Consider the following 14,375-nt stretch of genomic DNA (forward strand, 5'->3'; position numbering starts at 1 on the left):
TTTGTAATTGCTTCATTTTCTCAACATTTATGGGATCAGCATCAGAGAATGAGAGGTTAATAATTATTTTGGTGGTGGAGGGAGTGGATGCTTGTGGATGTAGAGCCAGTCAAGCGGGCTGCCTATTCCTGATGGTGCCGAACTTCCTGAGTGTTGTTGGGGCTGCGCCCATCCAGTAAAGTGGGGAGTAATCCATCACACTCTTGACTTGTGCCTTGTAGCTGGAGAACAGGCTTTGAGGAGTCAGGAGGTGAGTTACTCGCCGCAGTATTCCTAACCCCTGATCTACACTTACAGCCATAGTGTTTATGTAATGAGTCCAGTTGTGTTTCTGGTCAATGGAAAACCCCAGGATGTTGCCAGTAGGGATTCAGTGATGGTAATACTGTTGAATGCCATGGGGTGATGGTTAGATTGTCTCTTATTCGTGATGTTCAAGTCCTGGCATTTGTGTGGCACGAATATTACTTGTTACTTGTCAGCCCAAGCCTGGATACTGTCCACATCTTGTTGCATTTGACCACGGGCTGCTTCAGTATCTGAGGAGCTGAACATTGTGCAATCATTGCCGAACATCCCCACTTCTGACATTATGATGGAGGGAAAGTCTTTGATGAAGCAACTGAAGATGGTAGGGCCAAGGACACTACTCTGGGGAACTCCTGCAGAGATGTCCTGGAGCTGAGATGATTGACCTCCAACAACCAAAACCATCTTCTTACTTGCCAGGTATGGCTCCAACCACCGGAGAGTTCATCCCCCGATACCCATTGATTCCAGTTTTGCTCAGGCTCCTTGATGCCACACTCAGTCGAATGCAGCCTTGAAATCAAGGGCTGTCACTCTCACCTCACCTCTGGAATTCAGCTCTTTTGTCCATGTTTGGACCAAGGCTGTAATGAGGTCAGGAGCTGAGTGGCCCTGGCGGAACTCAAACTGGGAGTCATAAAAGGAATTAATCAAAAGTCACTTAAAAGCAGCACTGAATTTCAGCATAGGCCCTGAGGTCTGTCCATGGTGGCTGGGTTTACATTGAGTACGTAAGGACAAAGGACAGTGGGTGTGGGGACTTGGGCCGACATGTGTTGGCACTCAGGTGACATGGAGCTGTAAGGGACAATGGGGATGAATGGAGTGACTGGGGCTGATTTGCATGAGATGTTGAGTGTGTGGAGATCTGGGGGTGGGAGGGTTAAGGGTTTAAGACTATTTTTTTTATAATGATGGAGAAATGCGACTGGCAGTTTGCACAGTCAGCCTGTGCACCCAGCAGCCCCTCTGCTTGTCCTGGGTTTGACTGAACTGACTCCCATTTTCATGCCACTCTCAGAAGAAAAGTCCACACTTCCAGGGCATGTTTTCCTGGGAGGGTTTGTGGAGCTGGGAATCACCCAACTCCCCAACCTGGAAACAAAAATTCAGATCTAAATTTTTAAAAATACATTTAATTTAATTTCTCAGGTCTAGTTGAAGACAGGATCATTGGAGGATCTGAAGTTTTCCCTCACTCTATCCCGTATCAAGCCTCCTTACAGATAAGATCAGTACATTACTGCAGTGGGACTTTAATTAACCCCAGGTGGATCCTGTCAGCAGCTCATTGTGTGAAACCGTAGGTTCCTTATAAATATAAGTTACAATGTCTGTTTTAAAATAACAAGTAAATTATATAAAATGCTTTAAAAATCAAATATAAATTCACGACTCTTCATGTGGTTGTTCTTCTGTTCCAGTCCATATCTCATTACAGTTGTTTTGGGTGAACATAGCCTTTCCAGGTCAGATGGCAATGAACAGTTCTACAGAGTGATCAAACTTATACTGTTTCCTTTCTACCAACCTGCAACATTCAGGCACGACATCATGCTGATGAAAGTAAGTTGTGTGAAGTATAACAATAAACAGCAAGTGTCATTGGGACAGTGTTGGTGTGTTTACATTAGCAGGTAAAATTGTGTTTTAAAATCTGACGTCTCAAAACATGAGACAGTTCTGAGAGCAAGTGGTCACCTCACTGTAACACTGAGTCAGACTGACATTCCAGCTTAAATTGCCAAGTGTGGAAGTTCTGCAACATCCCTTTGACATTCAGCAGGAATAAAACTTCAGCTTCTGTTTTATTTTCCCTTGAATGAGTCCCAAGGGTAAATCTTTTAAACCATTGATACAGGTAACCCAGGGCTTGCATTGATACAGCTTTGGTGTCTGCCTTTTGCCAGAGGTCAAATCCTATGCCAGAAAGAAGGAGATTCATCTGTTAGCTGTGGCTCAGTTAGTGGCACTCAGGCCTATAAGATGAAGCACAGTAGGTTCAAGACCCACTTCAACACTGATACTCTGACAGAATACTAAAGGAGTACTGCACTTCCTGAACATACAAATGAGCAACAGAAGTAAGTCATTTCGTGCCCCAAGCCTGCTCAATAAGAGTATAGTCAATCTGTTTGTGTTTTTACTTCCATATTTTCCTTTACCCAAATAACCCGTGATTCTTCTATCAAATTCCACTTTCAAAATATTCACTGACCCCACTCTCTTCTGGAGTTCCAAAGGCACACAACCCTCTGAGAAAAAAAATTTCCCTTCATCTCTGCCCTAAAAGGGTGAGCCCTAATTTTACATCAGTGACCCCTAGCTCTGAACTGTCCCACAAAAGGAATGTCTCTTCCACGTCCACCTTGTCAAGACCACTCAGATGTTGCCTTTTGGATGAGGTGTCAAATCAAAGCCTGAACTCCCTCTCAGGATGTGCTAGACTTCCATAGTTTGATTTGTGCTGGAAATCTGGAGGAGGGGTCTGATTTCCCCAGTGGTCATTGATCTGGCCATTCATTTTGTTGTTGTGGGAGCCTGCCACATATACATTGATAGTTGTACTTTTACACTTCAGAATCACTTCTTTGGCTGTAAAGTACTTTCAGATTCAGACCTCTTCCTGTGGTCACAGAACATACTACATCATTATAAACTTTTCTTCATCATACTGGCAGCTCCTTAATTTCTTCCTGATGTGAGGCACAGTCATATTTACTTTTGTTCTCAGGCCCTATCACATCTGCATCTGGAATCAAGACCATATCTGGTGGAATTTCCTCAGTAGCCCAGATCCAGTTGGAAATCTCAGTGAGACTGTAGGCAACAGGCAAAAGAAATGACCCCATACTTTGGACTTTTTTTCAACATTCTAACAGAGGCAGAACTCCATCTACTGAGGGTTCTCCTCCATGTCCCAATGCCAGCTTTATTTCTGCAAGACTGTATCTCTGAGCTCACCCAAACTTTGTTGGAATTGGCTTAACCAATTCAAAATTGGAAAAGAAAATTACAATTTCAAATTATCATGCTGCTGAAAATGACATTTGTTCTGTACATCAGTGGGAATGATTTGGTCTTGTTATTACACATAACAACACTAAAAGTGAAAATTTCCATTCAGATGTTATTGTTGATAAAATGATAAATGATCTTATGTATGTTCACAGTTACATTTCAATTGCTACCAACAGCCTCAAAACTGTTTGGCATACACTTTTGGAGCAAATGGCCCATTTCCATGCTGTGTATTTGCCAAGTATCATAATGAGGTTCAAAAAGGGTGCAATGGTGGGTACACACCAAGGAAAAAAATGCTTGTTGAGACTTTTTTGTGTGGACCGAATGCATGTGTAAGGATTTTGATGAGAAAAGAAACATTTATTGATGAAGGGTGAATAGGAAGTAAACATTGCTGCCCTGATATTCTACAAAATTATTCCCAAGCAGCAGAAGGAAAACTTTTGTCGGAGACAGTGTGCCATTTTTAAATACCAAGGAAGTGTCAAGGAATATGTTACGAAGCATCTAAAATGACTACTCCTTGGGGGGGGCACGGTGACTCAGTGGTTAGCACTGCAGCCTCACAGTACCAGGGACCCAGGTTCAATTCCGGCCTCGGGTGTCTGTGTGAAGTTTGCACATTCTCCCTGTGTCTGCGTGGGTTTCCTCTGGGTGCTCCGGTTTCCTCCCACAGTCCAAAGATGTGCAGGCTAGGTGGATTGGCCATGCTAGATTGCCCGTAGTGTTCAGGGGTGTGTGAGTTATAGGGGAATGTGTCTGGGTGGGATGCTTCAAGGGGCGGTGTGGACTTGTTGGGTCGAAGGGCCTGTTTCCACACTGTAGGGAATCTGATCTAATCTAATCTAATCATAGAGGTTTGTTCAAGTGGGTCACAATAGGAGATACGTCAAAATAGGTCACTACTCTTCAAACAGTTGCCAATGATACATACTATCGTTACAACCCCAAATTAGTTTGATATTGCAGACCAACATTTGAGCAAATCTGTTGTGTATGTATCAAAGGTAACACTTCTGTTTTATCAGTTGAAAACGCCTGCAAAACAGAATGCATACATCAACTTTGTAGCAATTCCATCTACTGATGAAATGGTTCCTGAAAATACCCTATGTACAGTCTCTGGCTGGGGAGTCACCACCGTTTACAGTTATAGTCTATCTGATGTACTTATGGCTGTCAAGGTTCCAATCATTCCTCGCTACAAGTGCAATAGACGTTCTTCATACAGTGGAAGAGTGCGTCCCTACATGATCTGTGCGGGATATAGTACAGGAGGCAAGGATTCTTGTCAGGTATGGCTAATTGTAATTCTTTATATTTAACCTCCTAATTACCTCTGTTCACAATAATATTCCATCTAGAACTATTTGTAAACTAGTAATTCAAATTAAAGCTGTAATTTTCATTATAAATTTAATCAGGATGATTTTGGGATTCAACAAGTTAACATATAATAAGAGATAATGGGAACTGCAGATGCTGGAGAATTCCAAGATAATAAAATGTGAGGCTGGATGAACACAGCAGGCCAAGCAGCATCTCAGGAGCACAAAGGCTGACATTTCGGGCCTAGACCCTTCATCAGAGAGGGGGTTGGGGAGAGGGAACTGGAATAAATAGGGAGAGAGGGGGAGGTGGACCGAAGATGGAGAGTAAAGAAGATAGGTGGAGAGAGTATAGGTGGGGAGGTAGGGAGGGGATAGGTCAGTCCAGGGAAGATGGACAGGTCAAGGAGGTGGGATGAGGTTAGTAGGTAGATGGGGGTGCGGCTTGGGGTGGGAGGAAGGGATGGGTGAGAGGAAGAACAGGTTAGGGAGGCAGAGACAGGTTGGACTGGTTTTGGGATGCAGTGGGTTGGGGGGGAAGAGCTGGGCTGGTTGTGTGGTGCAGTGGGGGGAGGAGACGAACTGGGCTGGTTTAGGGATGCAGTAGGGGAAGGGGAGATTTTGAAACTGGTGAAGTCCACATTGATACCATATGGCTGCAGGGTTCCCAGGCGGAATATGAGTTGCTGTTCCTGCAACCTTCGGGTGGCATCATTGTGGCAGTGCAGGAGGCCCATGATGGACATGTCATCTAGAGAATGGGAGGGGGAGTGGAAATGGTTTGCGACTGGGAGGTGCAGTTGTTTGTTGCGAACTGAGCGGAGGTGTTCTGCAAAGCGGTCCCCAAGCCTCTGCTTGGTTTCCCCAATGTAGAGGAAGCCACACCGGGTACAGTGGATGCAGTATACCACATTGGCAGATGTGCAGGTGAACCTCTGCTTAATGTGGAATGTCATCTTGGGGCCTGGGATAGGGGTGAGGGAGGAGGTATGGGGGCAAGTGTAGCATTTCCTGCGGTTGCAGGGGAAGGTGCCAGGTGTGGTGGGGTTGGAGGGCAGTGTGGAGTGAACAAGGGAGTCACGGAGAGAGTGTAACCTACAAAGAGGCAGGTAGGTTACGTGGAACAGTCCCTCTTCCGCACCTACACAGGCCCCAAACCCCGCCTCTTCCTCCAGTACATTGATGACTGTATCGGCGCCGCCTCTTGCTCCCCAGAGGAGCTCGAACAGTTCATCCACTTCACCAACACCTTCCACCCCAACCTTCAGTTCACCTGGGCCATCTCCAGCACATCCCTCACCTTCCTGGACCTCTCAGTCTCCATCTCAGGCAACCAGCTTGTAACTGATGTCCATTTCAAGCCAACCGACTCCCACAGCTACCTAGAATACACCTCCTCCCACCCACCCTCCTGCAAAAATTCCATCCCCTATTCCCAATTCCTCCGCCTCTGCCGCATCTGCTCCCACGATAAGACATTCCACTCCCGCACATCCCAGATGTCCAAGTTCTTTAAGGACTGCAACTTTCCCCCCACAGTGATCAAGAATGCCCTTGACTGCGTCTCCCGTATTTCCCGCAACACATCCCTCACACCCCGCCCCCGCCACAACCACCCTAAGAGGATCCCCCTCGTTCTCACACACCACCCTACCAACCTCCGGATACAACGCATCATCCTCCGACACTTCCGCCATTTACAATCCGACCCCACCACCCAAGACATTTTTCCATCCCTACCCCTGTCTGCTTTCCGGAGAGACCACTCTCTCCGTGACTCCCTTGTTCGCTCCACACTGCCCTGCAACCGCAGGAAATGCTACACTTGCCCCCACACCTCCTCCCTCACCCCTATCCCAGGCCCCAAGATGACATTCCACATTAAGCAGAGGTTCACCTGCACATCTGCCAATGTGGTATACTGCATCCACTGTACCCGGTGCGGCTTCCTCTACATTGGGGAAACCAAGCGGAGGCTTGGGGACCGCTTTGCAGAACACCTCCGCTCAGTTCGCAACAAACAACTGCACCTCCCAGTCGCAAACCATTTCCACTCCCCCTCCCATTCTCTAGATGACATGTCCATCATGGGCCTCCTGCACTGCCACAATGATGCCACCCGAAGGTTGCAGGAACAGCAACTCATATTCCGCCTGGGAACCCTGCAGCCATATGGTATCAATGTGGACTTCACCAGTTTCAAAATCTTCCCTTCCCCTACTGCATCCCAAAACCAGCCCAGTTCATCCCCTCCCCCCACTGCACCACACAACCAGCCCAGCTCTTCCCCCCCACCCACTGCATCCCAAAACCAGTCCAACCTGTCTCTGCCTCCCTAACCTGTTCTTCCTCTCACCCATCCCTTCCTCCCACCCCAAGCCGCACCCCCATCTACCTACTAACCTCATCCCACCTGCTTGACCTGTCCGTCTTCCCTGGACTGACCTATCCCCTCCCTACCTCCCCACCTATACTCTCTCCACCTATCTTCTTTACTCTCCATCTTCGGTCCGCCTCCCCCTCTCTCCCTATTTATTCCAGTTCCCTCTCCCCATCCCCCTCTCTGATGAAGGGTCTAGGCCCGAAATGTCAGCTTTTGTGCTCCTGAGATGCTGCTTGGCCTGCTGTGTTCATCCAGCCTCACATTTTATTATCTTAACATATGATAAGTTGTGTGGATTTTGGATGCACACTACAAATTCCTCATCAGGAAAGCATGCTATGGCCTGTTATCTGAAAGTTTTACAGGCCTGGAGCTCTCCGGTTTCAGCCATTGCCTCAACTGAACTAAAGCGTTTAGTTTTAGAACAATACAATCAACTCAGTACCCATATGCTAGAAAGGGAAAATGACCCAGATTTCTATTGTTAACCAAAATAACTGTATTTGTGGGCATTGAATATCAAATCCTAAAGAGTCTTGTGGTGCAATGGCAGTGTCCCTGCCTCTGGGTTAAAAAGCCTAGGCTGAAGTATCAGCTGCTGTAGGAGTCTGTTGCAGTATGTCCAAAGGGGCTGTTTAAAAAAAATGTTAAATGAAGAATCTCCTGGTATTTGTGGTATTTGTAGCTAAACTGTCTGCCAACATTCACTGTATAAGCTTATACATGAAGGACAGGCCACTAGGATAATACACCTAAGAGATGCTATGTCCATTATGTCCAGAAACAAGAAGAAAATAAAACTGGGAATCTTTTTAAGTATTAAATTAATGCTAAATAGAAAGTACATTTTGCTTAATCCTTACCATACATATATGTAATGTTCATAAAATATTAGTAGGCAAACAATGAGAAGATTACATCTATTTGCTTTGAATTATTTGCTGCAGTAATGCTACTGCCTGGAAGGTTTAATCACATTACATCAGGTTTACATTCAATTCCAAAGCTTCCACAGCAGCTGGAACTGTATCAAACAAAACAACAAACTGTGTGACTTTAAATTCAATCCTCTCTGAATCCCTGTGGCTTATTTACCTGCTCTAATTCCCTTTCACTTGAGGACTGTATTTGCTTTGCTGTGAAATACTACAGGTATTTGACACTGTCAAACTAAAATTCTCAATAGCTCTTGATTGGTTGTCCTTTTCTTATTTCCTTCCTGACAGGGTGATTCTGGAGGACCACTGATTTGTAATGGAGTCATTGAAGGAATTGTATCCTGGGGAATTAGCTGTGCACATTACAAATACCCAGGTGTATATACAAGAGTGGGCAAGTACATAAATTGGATTCAAACTAAAATAGCAAGGTTTTGAGAATTATCTACCATTTACCGCTGCTGCTTAGTCATAAAAGTACTATAGTTGCCACCCAATTAGACTTTTGCTAATGTTAATTCTACAGAATACTTCAGCATTTTGTTGTTTTGAGGCCAATTATCAATTATTCAACCATTTTCAAATACTTCTGTAATTGAATACACAATCATTAATCTTCAACTTATAACAAACATTGATTTGATTTCAAAGGAGTTAATCACTCTGAAAAATCGTTCAGTAGGAATTTATAGAAAGATCAATCGGTTTGTGTAGGTTCAAGAGACGATTCTTTAGTGAAAGATTGATGACAAACCATTGGGAAAGAGCTGGCCAGCCTTGATGACATAATCCAATGATATACATTATGAACTCGCTCCTTTGCTGTTTTCTGCTTGTTTCTTGTATCAGCTGACTCCACATCCTTCATTTTGTCTTTCATTGGGCTGCTTTGTTTCTCCTATTCTTCCCAGTGTGTTCTCCTCAGAGTGGCTCGCTGCACTGATCTCACGCATTTAATACTTATCCTCTCCAAACTCCCCACCCTGGGCTGCAGTATTCCTGATCTTTGGTTTCACACTTTGCTCTGCTGGACCCTGGGTTAACCTTGTGGCCCATTAATTAATCATGCTTATCCTTAAACATAGGAACATAGACTAAAGCTGCAGGAGTAGGCCATTCGTCCCTTCAAATCTGTACCATCATTCAATATGTTCATGGCCGATCATGCAGTTTCAGTATCCCACTTCCAATTTCTCTCCATACCACTTGATCCCTTTAGCCAAAGGGCCATGTCCACCTCCCTCTTGAATATATCTAACAAACTGACCCCAACAGTTTTCGTGGATTAGAATTCCACAGGTTCACAGCTACCTGAGTGAAGAAATGTCTCCTCATCTCAGTCCTGAATGGCTTACCCGTTACTCTTAGACTGTGATGCCTAATTTTGGACTCCCACAATGGAAACATTCTTTCTACACCTAGCCTGTTCAATACCATCAGGATTTTATATGTTTTTTTATGAGATCCCTCCTCATTTTTCTAAATTCCAGAGAGTACAAGCTCAGTCTTTCTTCATATGTTAGTCCTGCCATCCTGGGAATCAGTCCGGCGAACTGGTTAAGCTTCTGCTTCCATAATTAATAAGTGCCCCTTACAATTTAAGCCTTGTTTGGCTCCCAAAAACAGCTGGAGCTTCAGCATTTTGGCTACTTCCTGCTCACCCCTCCCCAGCCACCCAAATCCCACTCTGAGATCCATGCAGGGGAAGACAAGTCTCCCCTCGATATCTTCCTCAAACAGGGACAACAATCACGAATGCAGTTATAGTCCAATCACAATAAGAAATGACAAAATCTCCAGCCAACAATCGGAAACAATAAAGCAAACACAGCCTTGTCACATGAAGTACAGCCAAACTAGACTTCTAATGTGTCAAAAATAGGCAAATAGCATTTTTGATAATCAGTAATTAAGTCAGAGAGCCTCTTGAGGATTTCCCAACATAATCTCTACTCAACCCTGTGCTGCACTTAGAGACACATGCTATCACTTATTCCAGTTCCCATTACCGTTGAGATAAGATCAGTTTGGACACAATCACTATCATTGAATAATTCAATGCTTGGCTATGGCAAATGGCAGTGACTGTCACAGAACATGTAGTTAGGAGAAATGTGGGACACATCCCGGAGTGTCCATTCATTCACTGTAACAACAACCAATTACAAGCTGCAGACCTACTCTTTTCCGTGAGCTGTTCCCTGGAAATAGGAATTTTCCCGGTAAATATGATTCTAAATAACACAATTTAATCCAGTGACATTAACAGTGCAACTTGCAACACATAGATCTCTGTAACTAACTTAAAACTACAAATTCATCTCAGCTGACAGCTAAACAAAGAACAGAACAGCACAGCACAGGGACAGGCCCTTCAACCCACCAAGGCTGTGCTGACACATGATGTCTTTCTAAATTAAAAACCTTTTGCATCTACATATTACATAACCCACTATTCTCTGTAGACACACATATCTGTCCAGATGCCTCTTAAATGTTGTTATTGTATCAACATCCACCATCTCCTCACACAGTACATTCCAGGCAATTACTACCCTCTGTCTAAACAAAACTTGCCTCTCACATCTCCTTTAAACTTTTCCCCTTTTATATTAAAACTATGTCCCCCAAGTAATTGGCATTTCTATCCTGAGAAAAGGACTCAGGCTATCCATTTTATCCAAGTCTGTCATAATTCTGCAAACTTCTATTAGGTCGCTCCTCATCCTTCGATGTTCAAGTGAAAACAAACTGAGTTTGACCAATCTCTCCTCACAGCTAATACCCTCCACATCAGGCAACATCCTGGTGAACAATTTCTATGTCTTCTCCAAAGTTTCCACCTCCTTCTGGTAGTTAGGCAGCCTGAATTGTACACACTATTCCAAAGGCGGCCTAAGTAAAGTTCTGTACAGCTAAAACACAACTTGCCAATCTTATACTCAATGCCCTGACCCCGATGAAGGCAAGCATGTTATAATCCTTCTCAAGCACCTTATGCCCTAGTGTTGCCACTTTCAGGGCACTGTGAGCTTGTACTCCTAGATCCTTCTATATGTTGATGCTTCTAAGGGATCTGTGTACTTCCCTCCTGCATTAGATCTTCCAAAATGCATCACCTCATGTTTGTCCAGATTAAAGTCCATCTGCCATTTCTCTGCCCAATTTTCCAAACTATCTATATCCTGCAGTATCCTCTGTCAATCCTCCTCTATCATAGTTCCCCCAATCATTGTGTCATCCATAAACTTTCTAATCAAGCAACTTACATTCTCTTCCAAATCATATTTGCATATTACAAACAACAGGGACCCCAGTGCTGATACCTGTGGAACACCACTGGTCACAAATCTCCAGTCAGAAAAATATATCCTGCTATGATTAGAGATAATGGGAACTGAAGATGCTGGAGAATTCCAAGATAATAAAATGTGAGGCTGGATGAACACAGCAGGCCAAGCAGCATCTCAGGAGATGCTGCTTGGCCTGCTGTGTTCATCCAGCCTCACATTTTATTATCCTGCTATGATTAAGCCAGTTCTGTATTCATCTCGCCAGCTCACCACTGATTCAGTGTGGCTTCATCTTTTGTATCAGCCTGCCTTGAGGTGACTCATCAAAAGCCCTGCTAAAGTTCATGTAGACAACATCCAATGCCCTACCCTCACCAATCAGCTTTGTCACTTCCTCGAAAAACTCTATCAGATTTGTGAGGCACAACCTCCTCAGCACAAAGTCATGCTGCCTACCATAACTTTCCAAATGTGAGTAAATCCTGTCTCTAGGAATCTTCTCCAATAATTTTCCTACCACTGAAGTAAGGTTCTCTGGCCTATAATTTCTATCACTATCCCTATTGCCCTTCTTAAGCAAAGGAACAATGTTGGCTATTCTCAGATCCTCTGAGACCTTTCCTGTGACTAAAGGAGATACAAAGATTTCGTACTAGATCCCAGCAATTTCCTCACCTGCCTCCCTCAGCATTCTGGGATAGATCCCATCAGATTCTTAAAAACACCCAACCCCTCCTTTTTTATATTGATATGCCCCAGAATATCAACAAACCCTTTTCTAAACTCATCATCCATCATGTCCTTCTCATATCTGAATTTTGATGTAAAGTACTGAGTAAGAACCTCAGCCACTTCCTCCAGCTCCATGTATAAATTCCCTCCTTTGTCCTTGAGTGGACTTACTCTTTCCCTAGGTACTCTCTTGCTCCATATAGTGTGTATAAAACACCTTTGGATTTTCCTTAATCCTGGATGCCAAAGACATTTTATGACCCCTTTTTAGCCCTCCTCACTCCTTGTTTAAGTTCTTTCCTGCTATCTTTGTATTGTTTGAGGGGTCTGCCTGTCTTCAGTTTCCTAAACCTCGTGTATGCCTCTTTTCACTTTTTGACTAATCTCTCAACTTCTCTTGTCTTCCAAGGTTCCTGAATCTTGCTATCTTTATCATTCATTTCCACAGGAATGTCTGGTTCTGAACTCTAATCACCTGGCCTTTAAAAGGTTCACACATGCCAGATTTGGATTTACCTTCAAACAGCTGTCCCCAAGCTACATTCTCCAATTCCTGCCTAATACTGTCATAGGTAGCCTTCCCCTAATTTAGTACTTTCATCTAAGGATTACTCTTATTTATAAGTAACTTAAAAGTTATGGTAGGCAGCATGACTTTGTGCTGAGGAGGTCGTGCCTCACGAATCTGATTGAGTTTTTCGAGGAAGAGACAAAGCTGATTGGTGAGGGTAGGGCATCGGATGTTGTCTACCTGGATTATGGTCACTATTCCTGAAAATGTCCCCCATTAAAACTTCAATCACATGGCCAGGCTCATTCTCCAGTATCAGGCCTAGCTGGAGGATGTTAACCATTTCTTCCATTTCTACAATCCTCCAGTAAAAGCTACTAGAAGACCAGCTATCCTCACCCCTAAAGACATGTTAAAATCTGATTTTTTTACTATAAATTCCAAATAGTGCTCCAGCTTCTTCTCATTGACGTGCTCAGGTTCTGGCTGTTCAATTGGTTTGACTAAAACAAAAAAGGATTTATGTGGCGTGTTGGACAGCAGGATCACATTGTATCCCACAGCTACTGAGAATGTAGCTTGAGCAATATGTTAGGATTGTGACCAAATTATTATGAACCGTGACCTAAACAAAAACAACAAAGATCTTCCATAACTGGAAGACATAGTATACAACTCGTTGTCTGTCATGAGGAGACAGTTTTTTTGGATTCATTTACCCTTGTTCAAAATATTTGTTCTTTATAATAATTCATATATGTTCTAAGATAATGACTACACAAATGTAACACTTTTTCTGTTTGTCTATTTGCATTTGCTTCAATTACAGTAGTTTTGCTCAAATTAAAGCACCAAGTGTGTGAATGGAATAATTACTTGTTACAAACTGTTGTATTTTCCATTCTGTTCAATTAGTTTGCAAGAGTTTGTTTTGAATATAAATCCCAGGCATTCAGGATAACCTGGTTTTAGTGTGTTTTCCTCCTATCTTCCCTTCTTTGTCAAAGGCACTGAATCAAACTGGTATCTGGATTCACAAACACCATGTAAGAACAGACTCACAAATGTGTTCTCCCTGTGTGGTTCTGCATGGATCAATTATTGACAAGATCTATTATTTGAAAATAGACCAGGAATGGAAAGTTGTTTTCCATAAATCAAATCTATTTCTGATAATTAAAGGAATCAGTGTTGTACAATTGGCCCAGATCGATGAAGGTGATAACACCTAACAATTGCAGTAGATAAAATATTCACATTTGCCTGCTCAGAAAATCATCCCCAATCATTCAGATAAAACTATCTCGTGGCTGTAGGGACCAAGAAAAACATCGAGAAGCTCTAATGGAAATGTGGTTCCGAGAATTAGAGAATTAAATGGATGGGAGGCAAGTGAGATCCTCATATTAATCACTGACAGATGGCAGTACCTACATTCACCGAAATGCCAAGATTAACTAATTAGAACCTGCATATATAAATGCAGGGATAATAAATTCCTTTCTGTACAAAGGTCTGAGCATGGACTGAAATTTTATATTGTGATGTATAGCCAACAGACCACTGATGTTGACAGCTGCCCCTGCACACTGCCAATACAACTTTAATTTTGTGATAGCCCAGGGGCACAAAAGTTTTACTCTATACAGGAAGCCTAAGTTTAAAACATTCCCAGCCTATCCAGTAAATTGGAAGTTATTGACTTGGATTGTCTAAATAGAGGGAGACTGCAAAAAAAGGGCTAGTGCAATATTTAAATGTACAGTGGACTGATATGTATGGGCTTTAGTGTGACTAACAGATCACTAGCCTGTTAAGTAATCCTACTGCATCAATACAAACACTGCATTATAACCA

General features: G+C 43.3%; 1 protein-coding gene across 1 annotated transcript; it reads left to right on the plus strand.

Moving 5' to 3' along the window:
* Positions 1–686: 686 nt before the first annotated feature.
* On the plus strand, positions 687–9,749 carry LOC125466518 (trypsin-3-like). Its single transcript, XM_059655591.1, has 6 exons — positions 687–729; positions 1,462–1,612; positions 1,734–1,875; positions 4,362–4,628; positions 8,271–8,376; positions 9,586–9,749. Exons 1-6 carry the CDS (start codon positions 687–689, stop codon positions 9,747–9,749), a joined length of 873 nt encoding a protein of 290 aa, XP_059511574.1.
* Positions 9,750–14,375: the final 4,626 nt, after the last annotated feature.

The sequence above is a fragment of the Stegostoma tigrinum genome, chromosome 28 (genome assembly GCF_030684315.1).
Source record: "Stegostoma tigrinum isolate sSteTig4 chromosome 28, sSteTig4.hap1, whole genome shotgun sequence".
Taxonomy (NCBI): domain Eukaryota; kingdom Metazoa; phylum Chordata; class Chondrichthyes; order Orectolobiformes; family Stegostomatidae; genus Stegostoma; species Stegostoma tigrinum.